We start from the raw sequence: 18,427 nt of genomic DNA, 5'->3' as shown, positions 1-18,427 counted from the left end.
ACTGGAGGTGATTCTGCTCCCAGGGCATATGTGGCAGCGCCCGGAGACATTTGTGCCTGCCACACCTCGGGGGGGAGGGTGTTACATATGGTAGGTAGAGGCAAGGATGCTTCACAGAATCCTACAAGGCGCAGGATGCCATGCAGCCCCTGACAGACTCCTCCAGGCCTAGATGTCAGTGGGGCCAACGAGGAGCCTGCCCGCAGCCAGTGATTTTCCCCGAAAGTGGGAAAGTGAGTGATCCGGGACCACCACCCCAGTTCCACACCTGTGAGCCCAGAAATCAGTGGAGAAGTGGGTGGGGCTGTCACAGACACCAGACCTGACCCCCCTCCCCCACCCTGCATGCACGCACACACACGCACGCACTCACGCACTTTCTTCTGACTGCAGGCAGGGCCAGTGGGCACAGGCGGGACAGAGGGAGCATGGCCTCAGCCCAGTGGAGCACTGAGATCTGCCATGGGCACGGCCAGCCTCCAACATTGCCAGTGGCCAGGGAGCAGACGGGAGTGACCAGGAAGTCAGGTGGCAGTTTCTGTGGCCTTTGGCATCGTCATCTTTGGTGTCATGCCCTTGCTGGGACTGTTGTAACAAAGCACCACAGACTAGGGGGCTTAAAGAACAGGAGTTTATTTTCTCATAGCCCTGGAGGCCTGAAGTCCAAGATCAAGGGGCGGGCAGGGTTGGTTTCTTCTCCGGCCCCTCTCCTGGACTTGTCTTCTCTGTGTGTCTTCACATGATGTTCCCTCTATTTGAGTCTGTGTCCTCATATCTTCTTTTACAAGTACTCTGGTCCTGGTGGGGTGCCGTGGCTCATGCCTATGTAATCCCAACACTCTGGGAGGCTGAGGTGGAAGGACTGCTTGAGCTCGGGAGTTTGAGACCAGCCTGGGCAACATGGCAAGACCTTGTTTATACAAAAAAAAAAAAAAAAAAAAATTTTTTTTGAGATGGAGTTTCGCTCTTGTTGCCCAGGCTGGAGTGCCATGGCATGGTCTCGGCTCACTGCAAACTTCCCCTCCCATGTTCAGGCAATTCTTCTCCCTCTGCCTCCCAAGTAGCGGGGATTACAGGTGCCCGCCACCACACCCGGCTAATTTTTGTATTTTTAGTAGAGACAGGGTTTCACCATGTTGGCCAGGCTGGTGATCTCAAACTCCTGACCTCAGGTGATCCGCCTACCTCGGCCTTCCAAACTGCTGGGATTATAGGCGTGAGACATTGCGCCTGGACTCCACAAAAATGTTTAAGTTAGCAGAGCAAGGTGGTGGGTGCATGAGGTCCCAGCTACTTGGGAGGCTCAGGTGGGAGGTTTGCTTGAGCCTGGGCTCTCAAGGCTGCAGTAAGCTGTGACTGTGCCACAGCACACCAGCCTGAGCGACAGAGCGAGACGTCGTCTCAAAAAGAAAAGAACGGGACACATGGAATCTTTTGGCTTCAGTTTAGTTTAATCACCTCTTTAAAGACCCTGCCTTCAGATCCAGTAATGCTCTAAGGTACTGGGGGTTAGAGCTTCAACATGAATCTGAGTGGGGAGGGGAGACATTATCATAACTAGGATTAGAAGGTGGCCTCCCATGGTCTCTGTGCCCTACTTCAACATCCAACAATGTGTCAGCTTCATCATTTGGAGACAAAAACAGTAGAGCTTCCCTGAACTTTCAGCAGGGACGCTAATGGGAAGGGGGACTTTGTCAAAGCCCACATGTAAGAGGGTCCCTGCCAGTGATGTCGGGGTCTGAAAAGTAGGGTCAGGGGACATAGACCTTGAGCGCCAGGGACAGGGTTCTTCTGGAGCAGGTGGTAGCAGTCCCTGTGGCTGGGAGGGAGGGCATCTGGAGAAGGTGGTGCTGCCTGGAGGGTGTCAGTCGAAGGGTCACGTGGCAGCAGCAGTCAGAGAATCCAGGTGAGGAGGGCCCCAGGTGAGCAGTGGGGAGTGGAACTTGGAGCTGGCTGCAGCAGGAGCCAGGTGGCCATGCTGTGGGTTCCGACGCCCCCTCGGCTCAGAGCCGCCTCCTCCTTCCTCGACTGTGTGAGGCAGCTGCTCTTGTGTTGCAGGCAGAAGGCGTGGAGCGAGGCCTGGCCCGGCCTGCTCCACACTAAACTATTTCGCGGTCTGGCAAGACTAAAGGTGGCCCTGGGCGTTGCCAGATGACCCCCTGGGATACTCAGCGACCACGAGCATGTGGCTTAGTATGTGCGGAGGGTCCCCTGCCTCTCTGATTCCATGTGGAGCCTTCGTGGAGGCAGGGGTTTGTCCAGAGGTCAACAAGCTGGCCTTCCTCTCTCAGAGGGCCCTGATGCAAGCATCCCCCTACCACCCTCCCAGGCTGACTTCTGTCTGTTTCTTCTGCAGAGTGAGCTGGACTTGGAAAAGGGCTTGGAGATGAGAAAATGGGTCCTTTCTGGAATCCTGGCTAGCGAGGAGACTTACCTGAGCCACCTGGAGGCACTGCTGCTGGTGAGGAGGGTTTTTAGGGAGCTGAGCAGGGCGAGATGGGGCAGGATGACAGGGTTGGGGAGCCTCTTTGCCCTTAAGTCCCAGGTCAGCTGTCAGAGCCTGGGTGCAGCTCGCCATCCCTGGAGTGGATACCAGTGGAAGACTGAGTTGCCAAACCAAGCTGGTTTTAAAATTATATTTGTTATGTGATTTAAAAATAAAAGTGCATATGTCAGGTAACCATGACTGTCCACTGTCATACAATGCACCTGACAGATGGCAGCCCCTCTCACCTGTGCTACCTCACCTGTGTCCTCTTTCAGCCCATGAAGCCTTTGAAAGCCGCCGCCACCACCTCTCAGCCGGTACTGACGAGTCAGCAGATTGAGACCATCTTTTTCAAAGTGCCTGAGCTCTACGAGATCCACAAGGAGTTCTATGATGGGCTCTTCCCCCGTGTGCAGCAGTGGAGCCACCAGCAGCGGGTGGGCGACCTCTTCCAGAAGCTGGTGAGTGACCCAGGGCTGGTGCTGGGACTACAGGCATGTACCACCACGTCCAGCTAATTTTTTGTATTTTTAGTAGAGACAGGGTTTTGCTATGTTGGCCAGTCTGGTCTCAAACTCCCAGCCTCAAATGATCCACCCAACTTGGCCTCCCAAGTACCAAGTACTGAGATTACAGGCGTGAGCCACCATGCCCAGCCTTTTTTGTTTGTGTGTTTGTTTTTTAATTTATATTTATTTAGATAGGTATTTTTAGAAAGAGCTGGGGACTCCCTGTGTTGTCCAGGCTGGAGTGCAGTGGCTCTTCACAGGCGTGATTCCACTGCTCATCAGCATGGGAGTTTTGACCTCCTTCATTTCCAATCTTGGCTATTTCACTCCTTAGGCAAACTGGTGGTTCCCGACTCCTGGGAGGTCACCATATCGATGCCAAACTTAGTATGTAGTGCGCTGCAGCCCAGAACTCCTGACTGAAGCCATCCTCCGGCCTCAGCCTTCAGCATGGCTGGGACTACAGGTGCGCGCCACCACACCCTGTGTGCACACACTTTCCCTGAAGCAGGCTTCCTCCACTGGGAAACAAGTCCTCTAGGGGCAGATGTGGCCGGAGGCCAGGCCCCCTCTAAGCGTGAAGAGCATGTGATTCCTTACAAGCCCTGCCCCCAGCACTTCTGGACTACTGAGACACCCAGCTCTGTCCTCAGGCCTCCCCTTGGCTGATGCTGGGGACTGAGTTTTCTGCTCTGAGGTGTGGCTTTCCTGTAGGGGGACCCCTCCCTCTGCCACCCTGTGCTGCAGACCCCCCAAACTCCGAGCCAGAGCTAAGGCTTGAGGAACACACAAAGCACTTACTTTGTTCCAGTTCTTGCTTCCTGGGGCTCTTTCCGCCATGGCCAGAGAGCAGGAGGCTATATTTTGATACATGCTGCCCCCTCCATCTTTGAAGCCCCCGGCATTTCTCCCTGTGTGTGTAAGCAGTTTTAAACCTAGTGGAGGGTGGTGGCTCGGGCTGGGCTCCGTGTCAGGACCCCCCCCCCCCCCGCAACGGTGGCCTGGGCGAGGGCGGGGGGCGTAGAGGTGAGGAAGCTGCAAGAAGGGAGGGTGGTGAGGGGGAAGCGAAGGAAGGGGAAGAGGAAGGGAAAAGCGAGCGAGAGGGGCAAGGTGGAAGAGGAAGCGGGGTGGAAGGGAAGCCCAGGCCGCAGACGGCGAAGAAGGCAGCGGGGCTAGGGGTTGAGGCGGGAGCAAGGGCATGCCCAAGAGAGGAAACAGAGGGAGGCGGAAGCATGGAGGAAGGGGCGAGAGACATCATCAAAAGAGATGAGGGGAGCTCAGGGGCCAGGAAGGAGGCACACGGAAGAGTATGGGAAGAAGGAGGAATGGAGGGTCAGGGCTAGGCATTGGGAGGGCGCCAGGCTTAGAAGAGCACAAGGACGAGGGGGTCAGGCTTGGGCCTACATCTCCGGGACAGGGGTGGCCATGGCAGTGGCAGCCAGGGAGGAGGAGACGGCAGTGGCTTGGGAGTCGGCTGCCCGCCCGGCTGCAGGGTCCGCGCTCTGGCGCCTGCCGGAGGTGCTGCTGCTGCTCATCTGCTCTCACCTGGACTTGTGGGCCCTCTGCTGCCTGGCCCAGGTGTGCTGCTGGCTATCGCCCTTCACCAGCTGCGACCTGCTCTGGGAGTCTTTGCTGGGCATGATGAGGATGTTTGCCACTTTGCGCTGGCCAGCTTGCATATTGTCAGTGCAGGAGGAGATGGGAAGATTGGCGTTGGTAGGATTCACAGCACCTTCACTGCCAAGTACTCGGCTCTTGGACCGGAGGTGAACTGTGTGGATTGCAAAGGGGGCATCACTGTGAGTGGCTCCAGGGACAGGATGGCCAAGGTGTGGCCTTTGGCCTCAGGCCGGCTGGGGCAGTGTTTACACACCATCCAGATTGAAGACTGAGTCTGGTCCATTGCTATCAGCCCATTACTCAGCTCTTTTGTGACAGGGACAGCTTGTTGTGGGCACTTCTCACCCCTGAGAGTCTGGGACCTCAACAGTGGGCAGCTGATGACATACTTGGGCAGTGACTTTCTCCCAGGGGCTAGGGTGCTGGATGTCATGTATGAGTCCCCTTTCACACTGCTGTCCTGTGGCTATGACACCTATGTTCGCTACTGGGACCTCTGCACCAGTGTCCGGAAAGGTGTCATGGAGTGGGAGGAGCCCCACAGCAGCACCCTGTACTGTCTGCAGACAGATGGCAACCACTTGCTGGCCACAGGTTCCTCCTACTACAGTGTTGTACAGCTGTGAGACCGGCGCCAAAGGGCCTGCAACTGCCTGCACACCTTCCTGCTGACATCAGCCCCCTCCAGCAGCCCTGTGTGCTGCCTGCATCTCACCACCAAGCATCTCTATGCTGCCCTGTCTTACGACCTCCACGTCCTGGGTTTTCAAAACCCATGACTGTCAGGGCCACCCCTGCCTGTGGGCCAAGTTGACCAGCAAGTCAGGGACCTCTCTTGGCTGGAGGGTGCAGTGATAGCTCCTCCCCACTGCCCCACTGTGCTCCTGGGCCTGTGACCCCAGTGCTCAGGCACCTTACACTAGAGGCTTCTGACTCCTGGGGCTTTGGGGCTTACCAGAGATGCAGTCCCTCCCAGGAAACTGTTGGAGAGGCAGGACCCTGCTACATTAGAGGAGTGAGGCTGAACCCGGGCTTTGCGACCCTTTTGGCCAGAGCAAGGATCTGGCCTGGAGAGGCCCATCCTACATCCCTTGTTAGAGCCACGATAGCCTATGGAGTGAGGTGAGATGCTCCCACCTTCCCAGATGGTTCCTTTTTGCCCCTTCCTGGAAAGAAGGATGAGGCTGCCAGTAGCTGGCACCAGCCAGACCTCACCCTTGATTAACCTCTCGGGGCCAGGGGTTCATTCCTGGGGCACCGTGGCCTGGTTTTGCTTTGAAACCAAGAAAGGGCAAAGGGAACCCAGCAGTTCTGAGTGAGTTCTGAGCCAGCCCTAACTCAGGCTGGCTGTTGAGACATGCTACAATTTTCATTTTTGTAAAAATAAAGCTTGATTGTTCAATTGTTCACAGAAAAAAAAAAAGCAAAAACCTAGCAGACGTGACTTGGCCAGCCGTCCTCCTGAGAAACAGAGAATCGTGGTGTTGGGGAAAAAAAAAAACACATATCCAGAGCTCTTCCCCAAATAATATTCGGAAATCACTCAGAGACTTTTTAAAAATTTTAATATCTCAGGAACACTGGAGTTTAACTTTGGAAAGTTTCCGCTGCTTCCCTGGAGGCCTTGAGGTACCTTCGTGCGTCAGATGGTGCAGCCGGAAGACTTGGGGAGAGGCTGGGGTTGCAGTGGGAAGCTGTTCCCCATAACTATGAGCTGAGTACTCGTGTGTATTCAACCTGGGCTGGGTGCTGAGGACTCCCCAAGGACAGATAGGCCCGGTGCCTGCCCTTGTCCCCATGACCAGCTCAGTAGGGTTGGCCCAGCATCGCTCCGTCAGGCTTCCCAGTTCCCAGTGCCCTGCCCAACTCTGGTGCCTCTTCCAAGCCCAGGAACTCGTGATCCCTGTCCAGTGGTTCAGAAAGCCAGACTCAAATGCGGCTCCTGCCACCTCCTCCTGTGGGGCTGTGCGGGCTGACTTCCCTGCTCTGGGTTATGTTTCTGGCTGAAGTTTTCACAACTCAGAATTTTTATTTTTCTAATTATTTCAAACTTACAGGAGAGCTGTAAGAATGGGGCAAAGAGCTCTAGTATAGCCTTCACCCAGATACACTGATTGTAACTTTTTGCCACATTTGCTTTATCTCTTTCTGTGCACACACAGATGCACATGCACATACACATGCACACAAGCACAAAATGTTTTGCCTCCTGAATACTTCATTGTGTATTTGCTAAGAACAAGAATATTCTCTCCTATAACCCACAGTACAATTTGTCAAATTCAGGAAATTTCACATTCATAAGATACTATTATTTAATATGTAGTTCATGTAAATTTCCCCCAAGTTAACAGTTGCATTCTTCGCAGCTGTTTTCATTTTCTGATTCAGGCCCCGGTTTAAGATCATGTTATGTACTTGGTTGTCACATCTCTCTAGTCTCCTTCGATCTGTACCAGTTCCTTAGACTTTGCTTGTCTTCCATGACCTTGACTTTTTTTTTTCTTTTTTTTTTTTTTGAGATAGAGTCTCCCTCTGTCGCCCAAGCTGGAGTGCAGTGGCGCAATCTTGGCTCACTGCAACCTCTGCCTCCTGGGTTCGGGCGATTCTCCTGCCTCAGCCTCCCCAGTAGCTGGGACTACAGGCATGCGCCACCACCCCCAGCTAATTTTTTGTGTGTTTTTAGTAGAGACGAGGTTTCACCATGTTGGCCAGGCTGGTCTTGAACTCCTGACCTCAAGTGATCTGCCTGCCTTGGCCTCCCAAAGTGCTAGGATTACAGGCATGAGCCGCCATGCCCAGCCAGCCTTGACATTTTTTGAAGGGCACAGACCTGCTCGGGTTTGCCAGTTTCCTCAGGAATAGCTTCACGTTCTGTGTAAGAGTACCACAGCAGCAAGGCTGTGTGCTTCTCAGTGGATCAGATCCGGAGGCACGTTTTTGATTAGCGAAACATGTGGGAAGGAATTGCTTAGAACTTCTCACAAGCCGCCTGGAAGATGTGAGCTCCTGGAGCAGAAGGGAGGAAAAGTCTTGAAAGGAGTCCTCCTCCCAAGACCCCTGAGACCCTGCTCAGCTGTCAGCTCTTCTGAGAGGCTGTCCTGGTTGTGACCACATTCTTGAAAGCAGCCTCGTCGCTCTCAGCCCCTGTCCCGCTTGTAACCATCTGCCGTTACATTCCTTGTGTGTGTTCATGCATGTGTTTATAAGCGCTCTCCTGTTAGAACACCAGCTTTGGAGGGCAGCGCTGTGTCTGAATTGTTTACCACTGTGGTGACGAGGCCTAAAGCAGGCCCTTAGTTGGGCTGGGAGGCACTCAGTGACTTGCAGAGGAGGGAAAGAGAAGAAGAGCTCTGGGCCTCATCACTGCACAGATGAGGAAGAACCTAGAATTGGAGGATGCAAGGACTCCTCCAGTGGTCAGCATGGCAGGGGCCTGGCAGGTGTCTTCCGGCTGCTACCCTTTCCTCGTACACTCTAAGCCCCTTCTTGCAGCCCCTGTAGGGAGCAGGGCCAGAATATCAGACAGTGCCAAGGGTGCCTGGTTTATCCAGCATCTGGGATTGTCATCTGTAGAAACATAAAATTCAATATACATGCAAATGCACGTGGAAATAAAATTTAGGTTTGACACAAAACAAATGCCAGGAGCCGTGAATGCCTTGGGCTTCCAGCTTGCAGTCAGCTACAGTGGGAGTCTCCAACGCTAACCAGTGTGTCCCCTGGGTCTGCCCTTACACTCCCCAGGACTGGGTTTGCTGGTTTTTCCCTCGCTGCCCATAAAGGTGTTGTGGGGCCCAGAGATGGAGGTGTCTGCTGCACTCACAAGGCAAGTTCTTGCTGAATTGAGTGCATGTCTAAGCAGTGAGGAGAGCTGTTATTGCCATTGGTTTAATAAAGAACAAACAGAACACCTCGCCTTACAGCCAGTCTCTCCCCACCAGGTGTGCAGCATGACACCTGAGCACCCTCACCAGGCCCAGGATGGGCTCGTGTCTGTGCAACGGGAGACTCTCCTCTGCAAAAGCAGCCGGACTTGGCATTTCTTATGTGTCTGAAGGGACTGGACATGGCGTGGAACACCATGGGTGGGATGGGGGCTGACCTCCATGTTCAGGGTACACTCCTGCAGCCAGAATGAGAAGGTGCTGCGTGCAGACACTTGTCCAGATTCACTGACAACCTTGAACTTCAGCTGCCGCTCATGGCACCATTTCAGTGAATGGGGTGGGAGGAATAAGTAGCTCTGGAAGGGAACTGTTACCTGCCTGGTGCTGTGAGTCACTTCTCAGCATGTCATTTTGGGAGCAGGAAGTGTGCTGGGTGCGTGGGGAGGGGAGCAGGTGGGAGGGAGCAGCACGGAAGCGCCGAGGCCTCTGCAGCCTGTGAGCCGCCTGCTGCCCCTGGAGTTTCTGCAGAGCTGTGCACAGGAGGAGCCTGCTCTTCCGAAAGGTGGGGGAGCAGCAGCACCTGTCTCACTCTCTCTCCTTTCCTCCCCCTCAGGCCAGCCAGCTGGGTGTATACCGGGCCTTTGTGGACAACTACGGAGTTGCCATGGAAATGGCTGAGAAGTGCTGTCAGGCCAATGCTCAGTTTGCCGAAATCTCTGAGGTAATGCCTTGATGCTGTTCAGACAGGTGCACCGCTGACTCCCACCTGTACCCTCCACCTCCCCAGGAGAACAGAGTGCACCAGATCAAGATCTGCTCGTGAACCGCAGCTGTTTCCAGATTCTGTTGGGTTCATTGCGTCAGCTCTATGCTGGGGATGCTGTTGTGTCCAGACAGAAGGAGCAGCCCACAGGGTGTCCAGCCTACCCAGGGGCGAGGGCCTGATTCTGGGGGTTGGCCAGGTTCCAGGGACACTGCACTGTCTGTCTGCAGTGAGGGGTGTCTGTAGTTCTGCCCGTTAACAGCTCTCACCACAGGAGTCCTGAGGCTGACTTTGTACCTGGCACTGGAGGCAAGCCTGGAGGTGTCCCACTTTTCCTTTTCTAGCCTGCCAGACCTTGAGAGCATTGAGGAAGCATTGAGGGGCTAGTGCTGTGGGGCGAGGGCTCATGTCACCTGTGCTTTGTAGACCCACGTGCAGGAGCAAAGCGACAGGTTGGAGCTGTACTACCCCAGGCCCTGGGTCTGAGAGGCTACTGACTCCCTGCCTGCATTTAGCCCCAGGAAGCTGAAACCTCAAACCATGCAGTGTTAGCACCCAGGGCCTTGAAAGACTCATTCAGAAGCAGAGACCATGAATGGGCCGTTCAGGCAGAACCCAGCCGCACCCCTGGGTCTGTACTCTCCAGACTGGGGTTCTTCCTGCCCTTCCCCAGCCTGTGTCTGCCTGGTGGCCACTCTGCAACATTTTCCTCTTCGGGGTCCCTTGCTTCTTCATGAGCCCCCCATCTCGCTGTAGCTTTGCCTTCTGGTTTGGCTTTCCCCCACCCAGCAAGCGTTCTGAGGAGAAAGCCCTCCAGGTGAGAACCGCAGGGTTAGAAAGAGAGATGCGCACTAGAAATAGGGAGTGAATGCGGTCACCCTTGCTGGGACACACCCTCAGCTGTCACCCCTGGGCTTTGTTCCTGAGGCTTTGTGCCGTCTTACTGTTTATTGCAGGATGGAGCATCACGGGCTTCGCTCTGATGTCTCCAGTGGTGACAGTACCTGCCGCCCTGTTCCTCCAGAGTCTGTGGGGCACCCTGCTCCGCCAGGTGCTGCTGGTAACAGGCTCTGCTTGCATCTGGGGCTGCAGCTCTCTCCCCACTGCCAGACTCCCTCTAGACCATTCAATCTGTTCTCTTTTCCTTTTTCATTAAACTAGCAACCCTCCTCCCCAACAGCTGGAATGGTGGCACCGAATTTCACGTGACCCTGACAAATCAGGGACCTGATCTTTTAAGAGCAGGTTACAGTTAGGTGGGCAAGTTTAAGTCCATCCAGACAGGTTTCTGCAGAGGAGGGAGGAAACACCATGGGACGCCACCTGGGGATCACGTGGTCCCACCAACCGTGTACCGGTGGATTCTGAGCTATGGCTGAAATGCAGGGAGTGGGATGGGGCTCAGGACCAGCTGCAAACCGACCCACTGTGAAGGTTTGTGGCACCTGCACCGTCAGGGCGACATGCACTTTGGTTCTCGGTGTTTCAAAAAAGACCCAGAAGAATTGGAGCCACCCAAAGAGGGCAGAGTCAAACTCAAGGAAGAGAAAGCAGCAAGCCCTGTGGAGGTGTAGGGAGTCAGTGCTCAGGCATGGGAGTTCGAGGATCACCCTCAAGTACAGGAAGGAGTGGGGTAGTGTCCATCTTCTGGGACAGTCCTGAGAGATGGGCAGCATCATTAGATCTGGTTCCATGGAACACCAGCTCTCCAGACAGTGGGTAATAGGACTTACCTGAAAAGGGCTTTGGGAGTCAGGCCAGTTTGGGAAATACAGCGTTAAACCAAACTCATAAGTTTTCTTGAGGCAGCTGTTCCTGGAGCTCCTAGATAACTCCCAAGCATAGCACTGTCCACGGATACGTGGGCCGCCTCCCAGGCTCGTGTGAGCCCAGCACCTGGTTTTTGCAGTCTTTTGTGTGGCTCTCCCACCCCCTCACACCCTTTGGGAACTGCTGAGTCAGATGTACAGAGGAAAAATCACTGCGAGGGCTGTTAAACTCTCAGGAAAGGTACCAAAGTGCATGGCAGCGTTTGGCCCCAGTGAGCTGGAAAACACTGTCTTTTGGTCTTGAGATGTTTCCTGCAGCACAAGGGGTTGGCAGAGCAACCTCAGAACCTCTTCCGTCTCTGCTGTTTATGCTTTTGTTCAGAAGCTTAGTACCAGAAATTAATCTCAGCTCCTTCCCAGAGGATTTTAGGCACACAGGATCTTTTATTCTACATTTCTCTAGTGGTGCTTTCAACGCAGTTGTATCAAAACAGCCTAGGCTGTTCACTTACAAGCCCAGCTGTTGCCCTGGGAATCTTAGCACGTCATTTTTTAGTAAGTACACTTGCAAATTCGGAGAGGGCAGGTGGAGTTATAATCCAGTGTCAGTCTGCGGTGGTGGACCTGCCCTGGCCGTCTCCAAAGATGAGTGCTCTTCTGAACCACCAGCCCCCTGCGTGCTAATTGCCCCAAGAAAATAGTGACGTGTGTTTAGGAGTGTGCTCCTGTTGGCCTCCATTTACAGGATTCTCTGTGTCAGAGGATCTCAGCCAGGTATGATTTTGTTCACAAGAGACACTTGGCAATGCCTGGAGACATTTTTGGTTGTCACAACAGCAGGAAGGCAGGCATGTTCCTGTACCTATAGGTAGAGGCCAGGGCAGCTGCTCAGCACCCTACAGTGCCCAGGAAAGCTGCTCAGAGAATTTGTAGCCCAAAATGTCAACAGTGCCCTGGCTGAGAAGCCCTGTCCCAGGTAGACCGCAGCATCCAGGGCATCCTGCATGCTTGGCTTGCTCGTGTGTCCCTGCACACCCTGTGATTTCAGTCTCGGCTCAGAACGCGCCTGGGGTTCGTTTCAGTGAGGAGGGAAAGCTGAAACTGCTGCCAAAGGGGGAACGTTCTGCTGCATCAAAGCTGCTTCTGTCATCTGTGCGAACATGCGCTTTTCTCTCTGCAGAACCTGAGAGCCAGAAGCAACAAAGATGCCAAGGATCCAACAACCAAGAACTCTCTAGAAAGTGAGTTCTGCATGCTGAGGTCTCTGTGTGCCCTTGTCGGGGAGGCTGCTGCTGGCAGAGAGGGCGTCGTGGAAAAGCAGACACAGTGCCCAGTTGGGTCACCCCTTGGTGCCTTCCCTGTTCTACTCTTCAAATAGAGTGGACGAGGAAAGAACAATTCAGGGAGGGCAGGGAAGGATACCATCAGTACCAGTTCGCCACCAAGAGTAGCAACAAGGTGCTGCTTAAATTGACTTAAATGTCATCATGTTGACCCCAGTGGCCTTGTAAGGAGGATTTTTTTTTTTTTGAGGCAGAGTTTCGGTTCATTGCAGCCTCTCCCTCCTGGGTTCAAGTGATCCTCCTGCTTCAGGCTCCCGAGTAGCTGGGGTTACAGGCACATACCACCACGGCCAGCTAATTTTTGTATTTTTAATAGAGACGGGGTTTCCCCCATATTGGTCAGGCTGGTCTTGAACTCCTGACCTCAAGTGCCTTGGCCTCCCAGAGTGCTGGGATTACAGGTGTGAGCTGCCGCACCTGGCTGTAAAGAGGATTTTATTTTCTGTTTTTGCCGATGACAAGTTTAGTCATAAAGTAATCTGTGCAAAAGACAGGCTCTAAGTGGCTGGGCAGGGATTGAGTCCAGAGTTGCTGGGAAAGTGGTATCGGGAATTATCAGTCACTTCTTTCTTTAGTCGTGAAGGTGTAGTGAATAGTTACACTTGCAGAGAACAGCAGGCCCTGGAGCTTTTTGCCCCAAACCTCAGTTTCCCCATCTACAAAATGAAGATAGCGATGTGTGCCTTACGCTGGTCATGGGAGTCTTGTGAGGAACACATTTGGCATGTCTCAGAACACACCTAAGCGTCCGTGCCTGGGATTGGCCACGCTCACTGTCATCATGGAGAAGCACGGGTGGCCGAGGCTGGCCAAGGCTCCTGCCATGCCAGGGAGCTGCTCCCACTGCAGTGGGGCTCGTGTGCCTCTGGAGTGCGGGTGTCCTCAGGCAGGCAGGTCGCCAGAGAACCTGTCAAACTGAGAATTGTGTCGGCATCTGAGTAGGTTTCTGCCTGTCTCAGAGTCAGGCATCTGAAATGTCTCAGGATCGATGGTAAGAGCAGCTAAGTGGTTTGCTCAGCTTATCCTCTGGGGTGGGGAGCAGGTCTCCCTCCAGAGTTGGGGCCCTCCCCAGCCCATCCTTGCCAGGGTGGGCTCCCTGACCTCAGGCTAGAGGAGCGGCAGTGCTGAGCCTTTTTAGCTGTTGTCACCGAGCCAGCCATGTAGGCTTGGGTCTGACAGCTGCTCTGGACTCTGCATGCAGTGAATGTCCTGGACTTAAAGCGTTCCAGGTGGGTGCTCTAGCCTTGCCCTTGTCACTGCGCAGAGGGGAGATGGAGCCTGTGGAGGCTGGGGCAGCCCCCTCCCCACTCACTCTTGCACCGAGGGTGTCAGGTAGCTGGTGTGCTTCTCCATGTGCAGCCTCTCTCACCATCCCTCTCTCTCCACAGCTCTGCTCTACAAGCCTGTGGACCGTGTGACAAGGAGCACGCTGGTCCTCCATGTGAGTCACAGCGCCCCTCCGGACTGGGACCAAAACTGCCCTCTCAGGCACACACAGCAACAATGTTCTGAGACCTTTTTTGGTTGTCATAGCTGCAGCCAAGGGGGTGCTACTGGCATCTGATGGGTAGAGGCCTGGGATGGTGTTCGACATTCTGTAATGCGAAGGACAGCTCTCTCTTGCCCCTCAACAAATAATTACTCCACGCAAAATGTCAGCAGTACTGAGGCTGCCGAACCCTGCCCTAGACCTAAAAGGAGCCCCTCTTGGCCGTGTGCATGCAGCATGGGTTTGCTGGAACACATCTAGGACCTGCTTCCAGAACGGTGCTCACACAAGCTCTGTCCGCAAAGTCCAGGCCCATGTGAGAGAGGCAGTGGTGACACTGAGGGAGCTGGTGCTCTGGGCTCCTTCTACATTTTGTGTCTGCACTTTGCGCACAGTGGCAGGTGTCAGTGATCCTCTGTGTCTAACTCGAATCTTTCTTCCTGGGGTAGGACTTGCTAAAGCATACTCCTGCCAGCCACCCCGACCACCCCTTGCTGCAGGACGCCCTCCGCATCTCACAGAACTTCCTGTCCAGCATCAACGAGGAGATCACACCCCGACGGCAGTCCATGACGGTGAAGAAGGGAGAGGTGAGTGTGGCAAGGGATGGCTTGGGTCTGCCCAGCCTGCTGAGCTGGGGTCATGCAGGGTACCCTCGATCTGAGGCCTAGAGCCCCTCCTGATCCTCAGCAGACCTTGCCTTTTGGGATTGGTGAGTTTGGCAGCACACTCAGTCCTGTGTGGAAGGTGTCTGGGTGCAGTTGCAGGGGTGACCCCACATGCACCATACTCTCCAGGCAGCAGCCATCACCATGCCTCACTCAGCCACCTCTTTTCTTTTCTGTCATTGTGGGTTATGTCCAGGGACCCCTTTTTTTATCCCCCACACTCTTGCCAGCTCAGGCTCCCCAGCCAAGGAGACCTGTGCGAAGGAGGTGAGTAGGAGGATGGCATTTTGTCTGCCTGGAATCCTCCTACTTCCTCCTGAGTGCTTTCATTAAAAAACAGTTAACATCGGGTTTAAGGATTAGAAAGGGGGATTCGTGGTTTGTGTCTGTGACGTGAGACTGGATGAAGCACTTCACGTCTTCCTCTGGGAAGACTCTCCTTCCCGTTCCCCTTGTCACTGACGTATTCTGTGTGCACGTCATTGATGAGCAGGCATGGCCTGTGCCCGTGCCGCTCTGAGCCTTCCTGGGCAGGGCCTGGCACATGGTGAGGCTGTTTCATTCCCAGGCAGGTAGCAGCTACTGAGAATGGCCGAGGCGTGCAAGCTGGGGAGCCGGTGTCCAGGCGGAACAGCTTTTGTCAGAGGCAGCGCTGAGGCGAGGGGAGCTGACTCATGGCCTCAGGGGTCTCATGCAGGGACAGGAGCTGTCTGGCTCAGGCAGGAAACAAAATGGGCGTGAACCTGACTGTAGTTGCCTCTGAGAACCACCTCATGGCACCATGGCTCATGCCTGTAATCCCAGCACTTCGGGAGGCCTAGGCAGGTGGATCATGAGGTCAAGAATTCGAGACCAGCCTGGCCAACATGGTGAAACCCTGTCTCTACTAAAAATACAAAAATCAGCCAGGCACAGTGGCAGGTGCTTGTAATCCCAGCTGCTCGAGAGGCTGAGGCAGGTGAATCACTTGAACCCGGGAGGCAGAGTTTGCAGCGAGCCGAGATCTCACCACTGCACTCTAGCCTGGGCGACAGAGTGAAACTCCCTCTCAAAAAAAAAAAAAAAAAAAAAAGACCATCTCCTACTCTTTCTTCTCATTTGTGTGCCATGTGGTCGGCAGTGTGCCAAGGACACAGGCCCTGTCCTCAGGGCCCCCACAGGGTGGACCTGCCCAGCACATGGGGCTTGCTTTCCTCCTGCCCTGGGCCATCAGGCAGGCAGCTGTCAGCCCGGTCTGCCGCACACCACTTTGGGAATGTTACTCTTGAGTACCCAGAGTCTAATCAGAGTTGACCTGGAGTGAGGGACTTGGTCAAGTTTCTCCTAGTGGGCCTGGCCCAGGAAGGGCATGGAGGAGGAAGGAGCTGTCCGCTCCATTCCACCCTCCAGCTTGTCAAAGCCCTGGAGCTGGGCAGACTCAGGGTCCCATGCCAGCATCGTGAGGACCGACCCACTGGGTGGCCTGGAGCTTCTCCCAGCTGGGCCCATTCCTTGTCTTTGCAGCAAGGTGGGAACATGACCTCACCTCACTGGGCACCTGGGCTCCCAAATGGGCGTGATTGAGCGGCAGTCCTGGCCATCCGTGTTGGCTCCTTGGCAGTCTCAGCTCTTTGAAGGTGGAAGTGGGTCCGTGGCACCTCCCAGGGGAGGTGTTGAGCAGTGCAGGTGTTCCCCAGCTGATCATCCCGTGACTGGGACCTGGGAGTGGTGGGGGATCAGATCTTGCTTCTTAGAGCAACAACCGGGCCCTGCCCCTGGTTCTCTTCCCTGGCTCAGGGCCACAGAAGGAGAGCAAACCTGTGACAAACCTGTGGGCAGTCCACACAGATCTAAGTGGATGTTGGGTTTGCTTCTCCTAAGCCTCCATGTGCTGGGTGGGTTCCTGCCAGGCTCGCCCTACCCTCCTGAGACGCCTGCTCTTTCTTTTCTACTGACTGTTCTCTTGTGAGCGCTCTGACCTCCTGGGAGGTGGGCGTGGGTGTCCTTTTTCCCATGGCTTTCCCTGTGCCAAGTCTGCTCCCTGCAACTCCAGATGCCATTTAGCATCCCTAGAGAGAAGGAAGGGCCGTCTCAGCGCTCGAATCATTGGAATCCACTGCTTTGGGGAATTGAGAAAAACGCGATATTGCCTAGAAGTTGGCACCCAGGCTCTCGTTCCTGCATCCGTCCCCGTGGGGGCTGACTTCATGCTTAGCCATGGCCACGTCTCAGGGCCACCAAGGAGGAAGTGTAATTTAAGAAGGGCTGGGTGCAACTGGGCGCGGTGGCTCACCTCTGTAATCTCAGTGCTTTGGGATGCCGAGGCAGGTGGATCACAAGGTCCGGAGTTCAAGACCATCCTGGCTAATACGGTAAAACCCCATCTCTACTAAAAATACAAAAAAATTAGCTGGGCGTAGTAGTGGGCACCTGCAGTCCCAGCTACTCGGAGGCTGAGGAAGGAGAATCGCATGAACCTGGGAGGCAGAGGTTTCAGTGAGCCAAGATCATGCCACTGCACTCCAGCCTGGGCAACAGAGTGAGACTCTGTCTCAAAAAAAAAAAAAAAAAAGAAGGGCTGGGCGCTTCACAAAGGCAAGGGCCTGGATCTACCTCCTCCCCAGCACCTCACCCTGGTGGAGGGGCATTTGCTCGTTGAGGAGGGGTCACTGGGTACCTCAACTGCAAAGCAAGATGGAGGACTAATGACTCTAGAAAAGTCACTGTGGGTCTGACCAGCACCCCTTCATTCAGAGCTTTCTATCCGAGGCATGTTAAGGGAGGTGGCTTGATGGTGGCTAAGCCAGGATGATAGACAGATGCCTGTGCTGTGCCCCAGCCCCTGCCATTCCTGGAGCAGATGCCGCTAATCAGTTGGGCACTCCAAGCCTGGACAGTATCCTCTGGCACTGCCCAGTGGGTTTGCAGTCCTTGATGCAGAAAGAAGGATGCCAGATGGGCGAAGCCCCGTCAGGCTCTACTCTCCCTCACTGCTAAGAGTGTACTGATTTGGGGACACCCTTTTGCTTCCCTGGGTGCCCGTGCTCTCTGAGGGCAATGATGCAGGGTCCGTGGCCCCTCCACTGGGTGTTGAGACTGAAAAGGTTTCACAGCCTGAGAGGGACTTTATGAAAGGGAGCGGTGATGACCTGCCTGCATGCCGCCATCTGTGTTGGAGGTGACGGGCAAGCTCCTTTGACGTCACTAGCCAGGAAAGGGGGGCAGGAGCTCCAGGCTACTTCCTCTTAGAATTTGCAGCCAGGGGTGGGGCCTGAGCTTTTCTCTTCTGCCCATCTCTTAGTTTGGTACATGACATGGAGTGTCAAATTCCCGAAGGGAGAAAGGAACCGTGCCTCTGAGATCTCATGACGACTCTGGGGTCAGAGGTGATCTCCCTTTTACATATGAGGAAACTGCGACTCAGAGAGGTTGAGTGTCTTGCCCACAGTCACACAGCCACTAAGTAGCTAAGCTAGGATGCGAGTGAGGCCACAGGCGCCCTGGTCACCTGTCTGCCCCTCGGGTGTGTTACTCTTTGGCTCCCTTACTCCTCTGTGAGCCAATAGGACGTTTCCACCCATCCTCTTGTTCCTGCACTACCTGGAGGTAGGAAGGAGGAGGAGATGTCCCTTTCAGCTCTACACGCTACCCCATCCCCTGCTGCTGCTGCTGCTGGGAGTGCGTCAAGGGGTTGGGGCTGTTTCTGGCTTCCCTGGCATTTGATGTCAAGAGGAAAGCTGCCTCTGTCGGCCTGGGTGTTTTGAGGTTCTCTTGCAGTAACTACTGGGCCTCCTGGGAGGCAGCCCATTGCTACCTGCTGAGCCTGGGCAAGTCTGGCATTGAGGAGAGGCCCAGATGTGAGCCTTGTGCAGGGTCAGCCACCCCAGCCCCAGACCCCCACTGTGG

At 54.7% G+C, this 18,427-nt stretch overlaps 1 protein-coding gene and 1 pseudogene across 2 annotated transcripts in view; both read left to right on the top strand.

The window, feature by feature from the left end:
- BCR (BCR activator of RhoGEF and GTPase) overlaps positions 1 to 18,427 on the top strand; it is a 136,713-nt gene that overhangs the window by 79,070 nt on the left and 39,216 nt on the right. For both annotated transcript variants that reach the window (XM_030914080.1, XM_030914081.1), the window contains exons 3-8: positions 2,360 to 2,464; positions 2,767 to 2,952; positions 9,124 to 9,231; positions 12,223 to 12,283; positions 13,774 to 13,826; positions 14,324 to 14,464. In XM_030914080.1, the coding sequence (XP_030769940.1) occupies positions 2,360 to 2,464; positions 2,767 to 2,952; positions 9,124 to 9,231; positions 12,223 to 12,283; positions 13,774 to 13,826; positions 14,324 to 14,464 (654 nt within the window). The remainder of the gene's footprint in view (positions 1 to 2,359; positions 2,465 to 2,766; positions 2,953 to 9,123; positions 9,232 to 12,222; positions 12,284 to 13,773; positions 13,827 to 14,323; positions 14,465 to 18,427) is intronic.
- LOC104672506 lies at positions 3,548 to 5,399 on the top strand (annotated as a pseudogene).

Source organism: Rhinopithecus roxellana, chromosome 13 (assembly GCF_007565055.1).
Source record: "Rhinopithecus roxellana isolate Shanxi Qingling chromosome 13, ASM756505v1, whole genome shotgun sequence".
Taxonomy (NCBI): Eukaryota; Metazoa; Chordata; class Mammalia; order Primates; family Cercopithecidae; genus Rhinopithecus; species Rhinopithecus roxellana.
The sequence above is the reverse complement of the archived record's forward strand: the minus strand, read 5'-3'. Positions and strand labels throughout refer to the sequence as shown.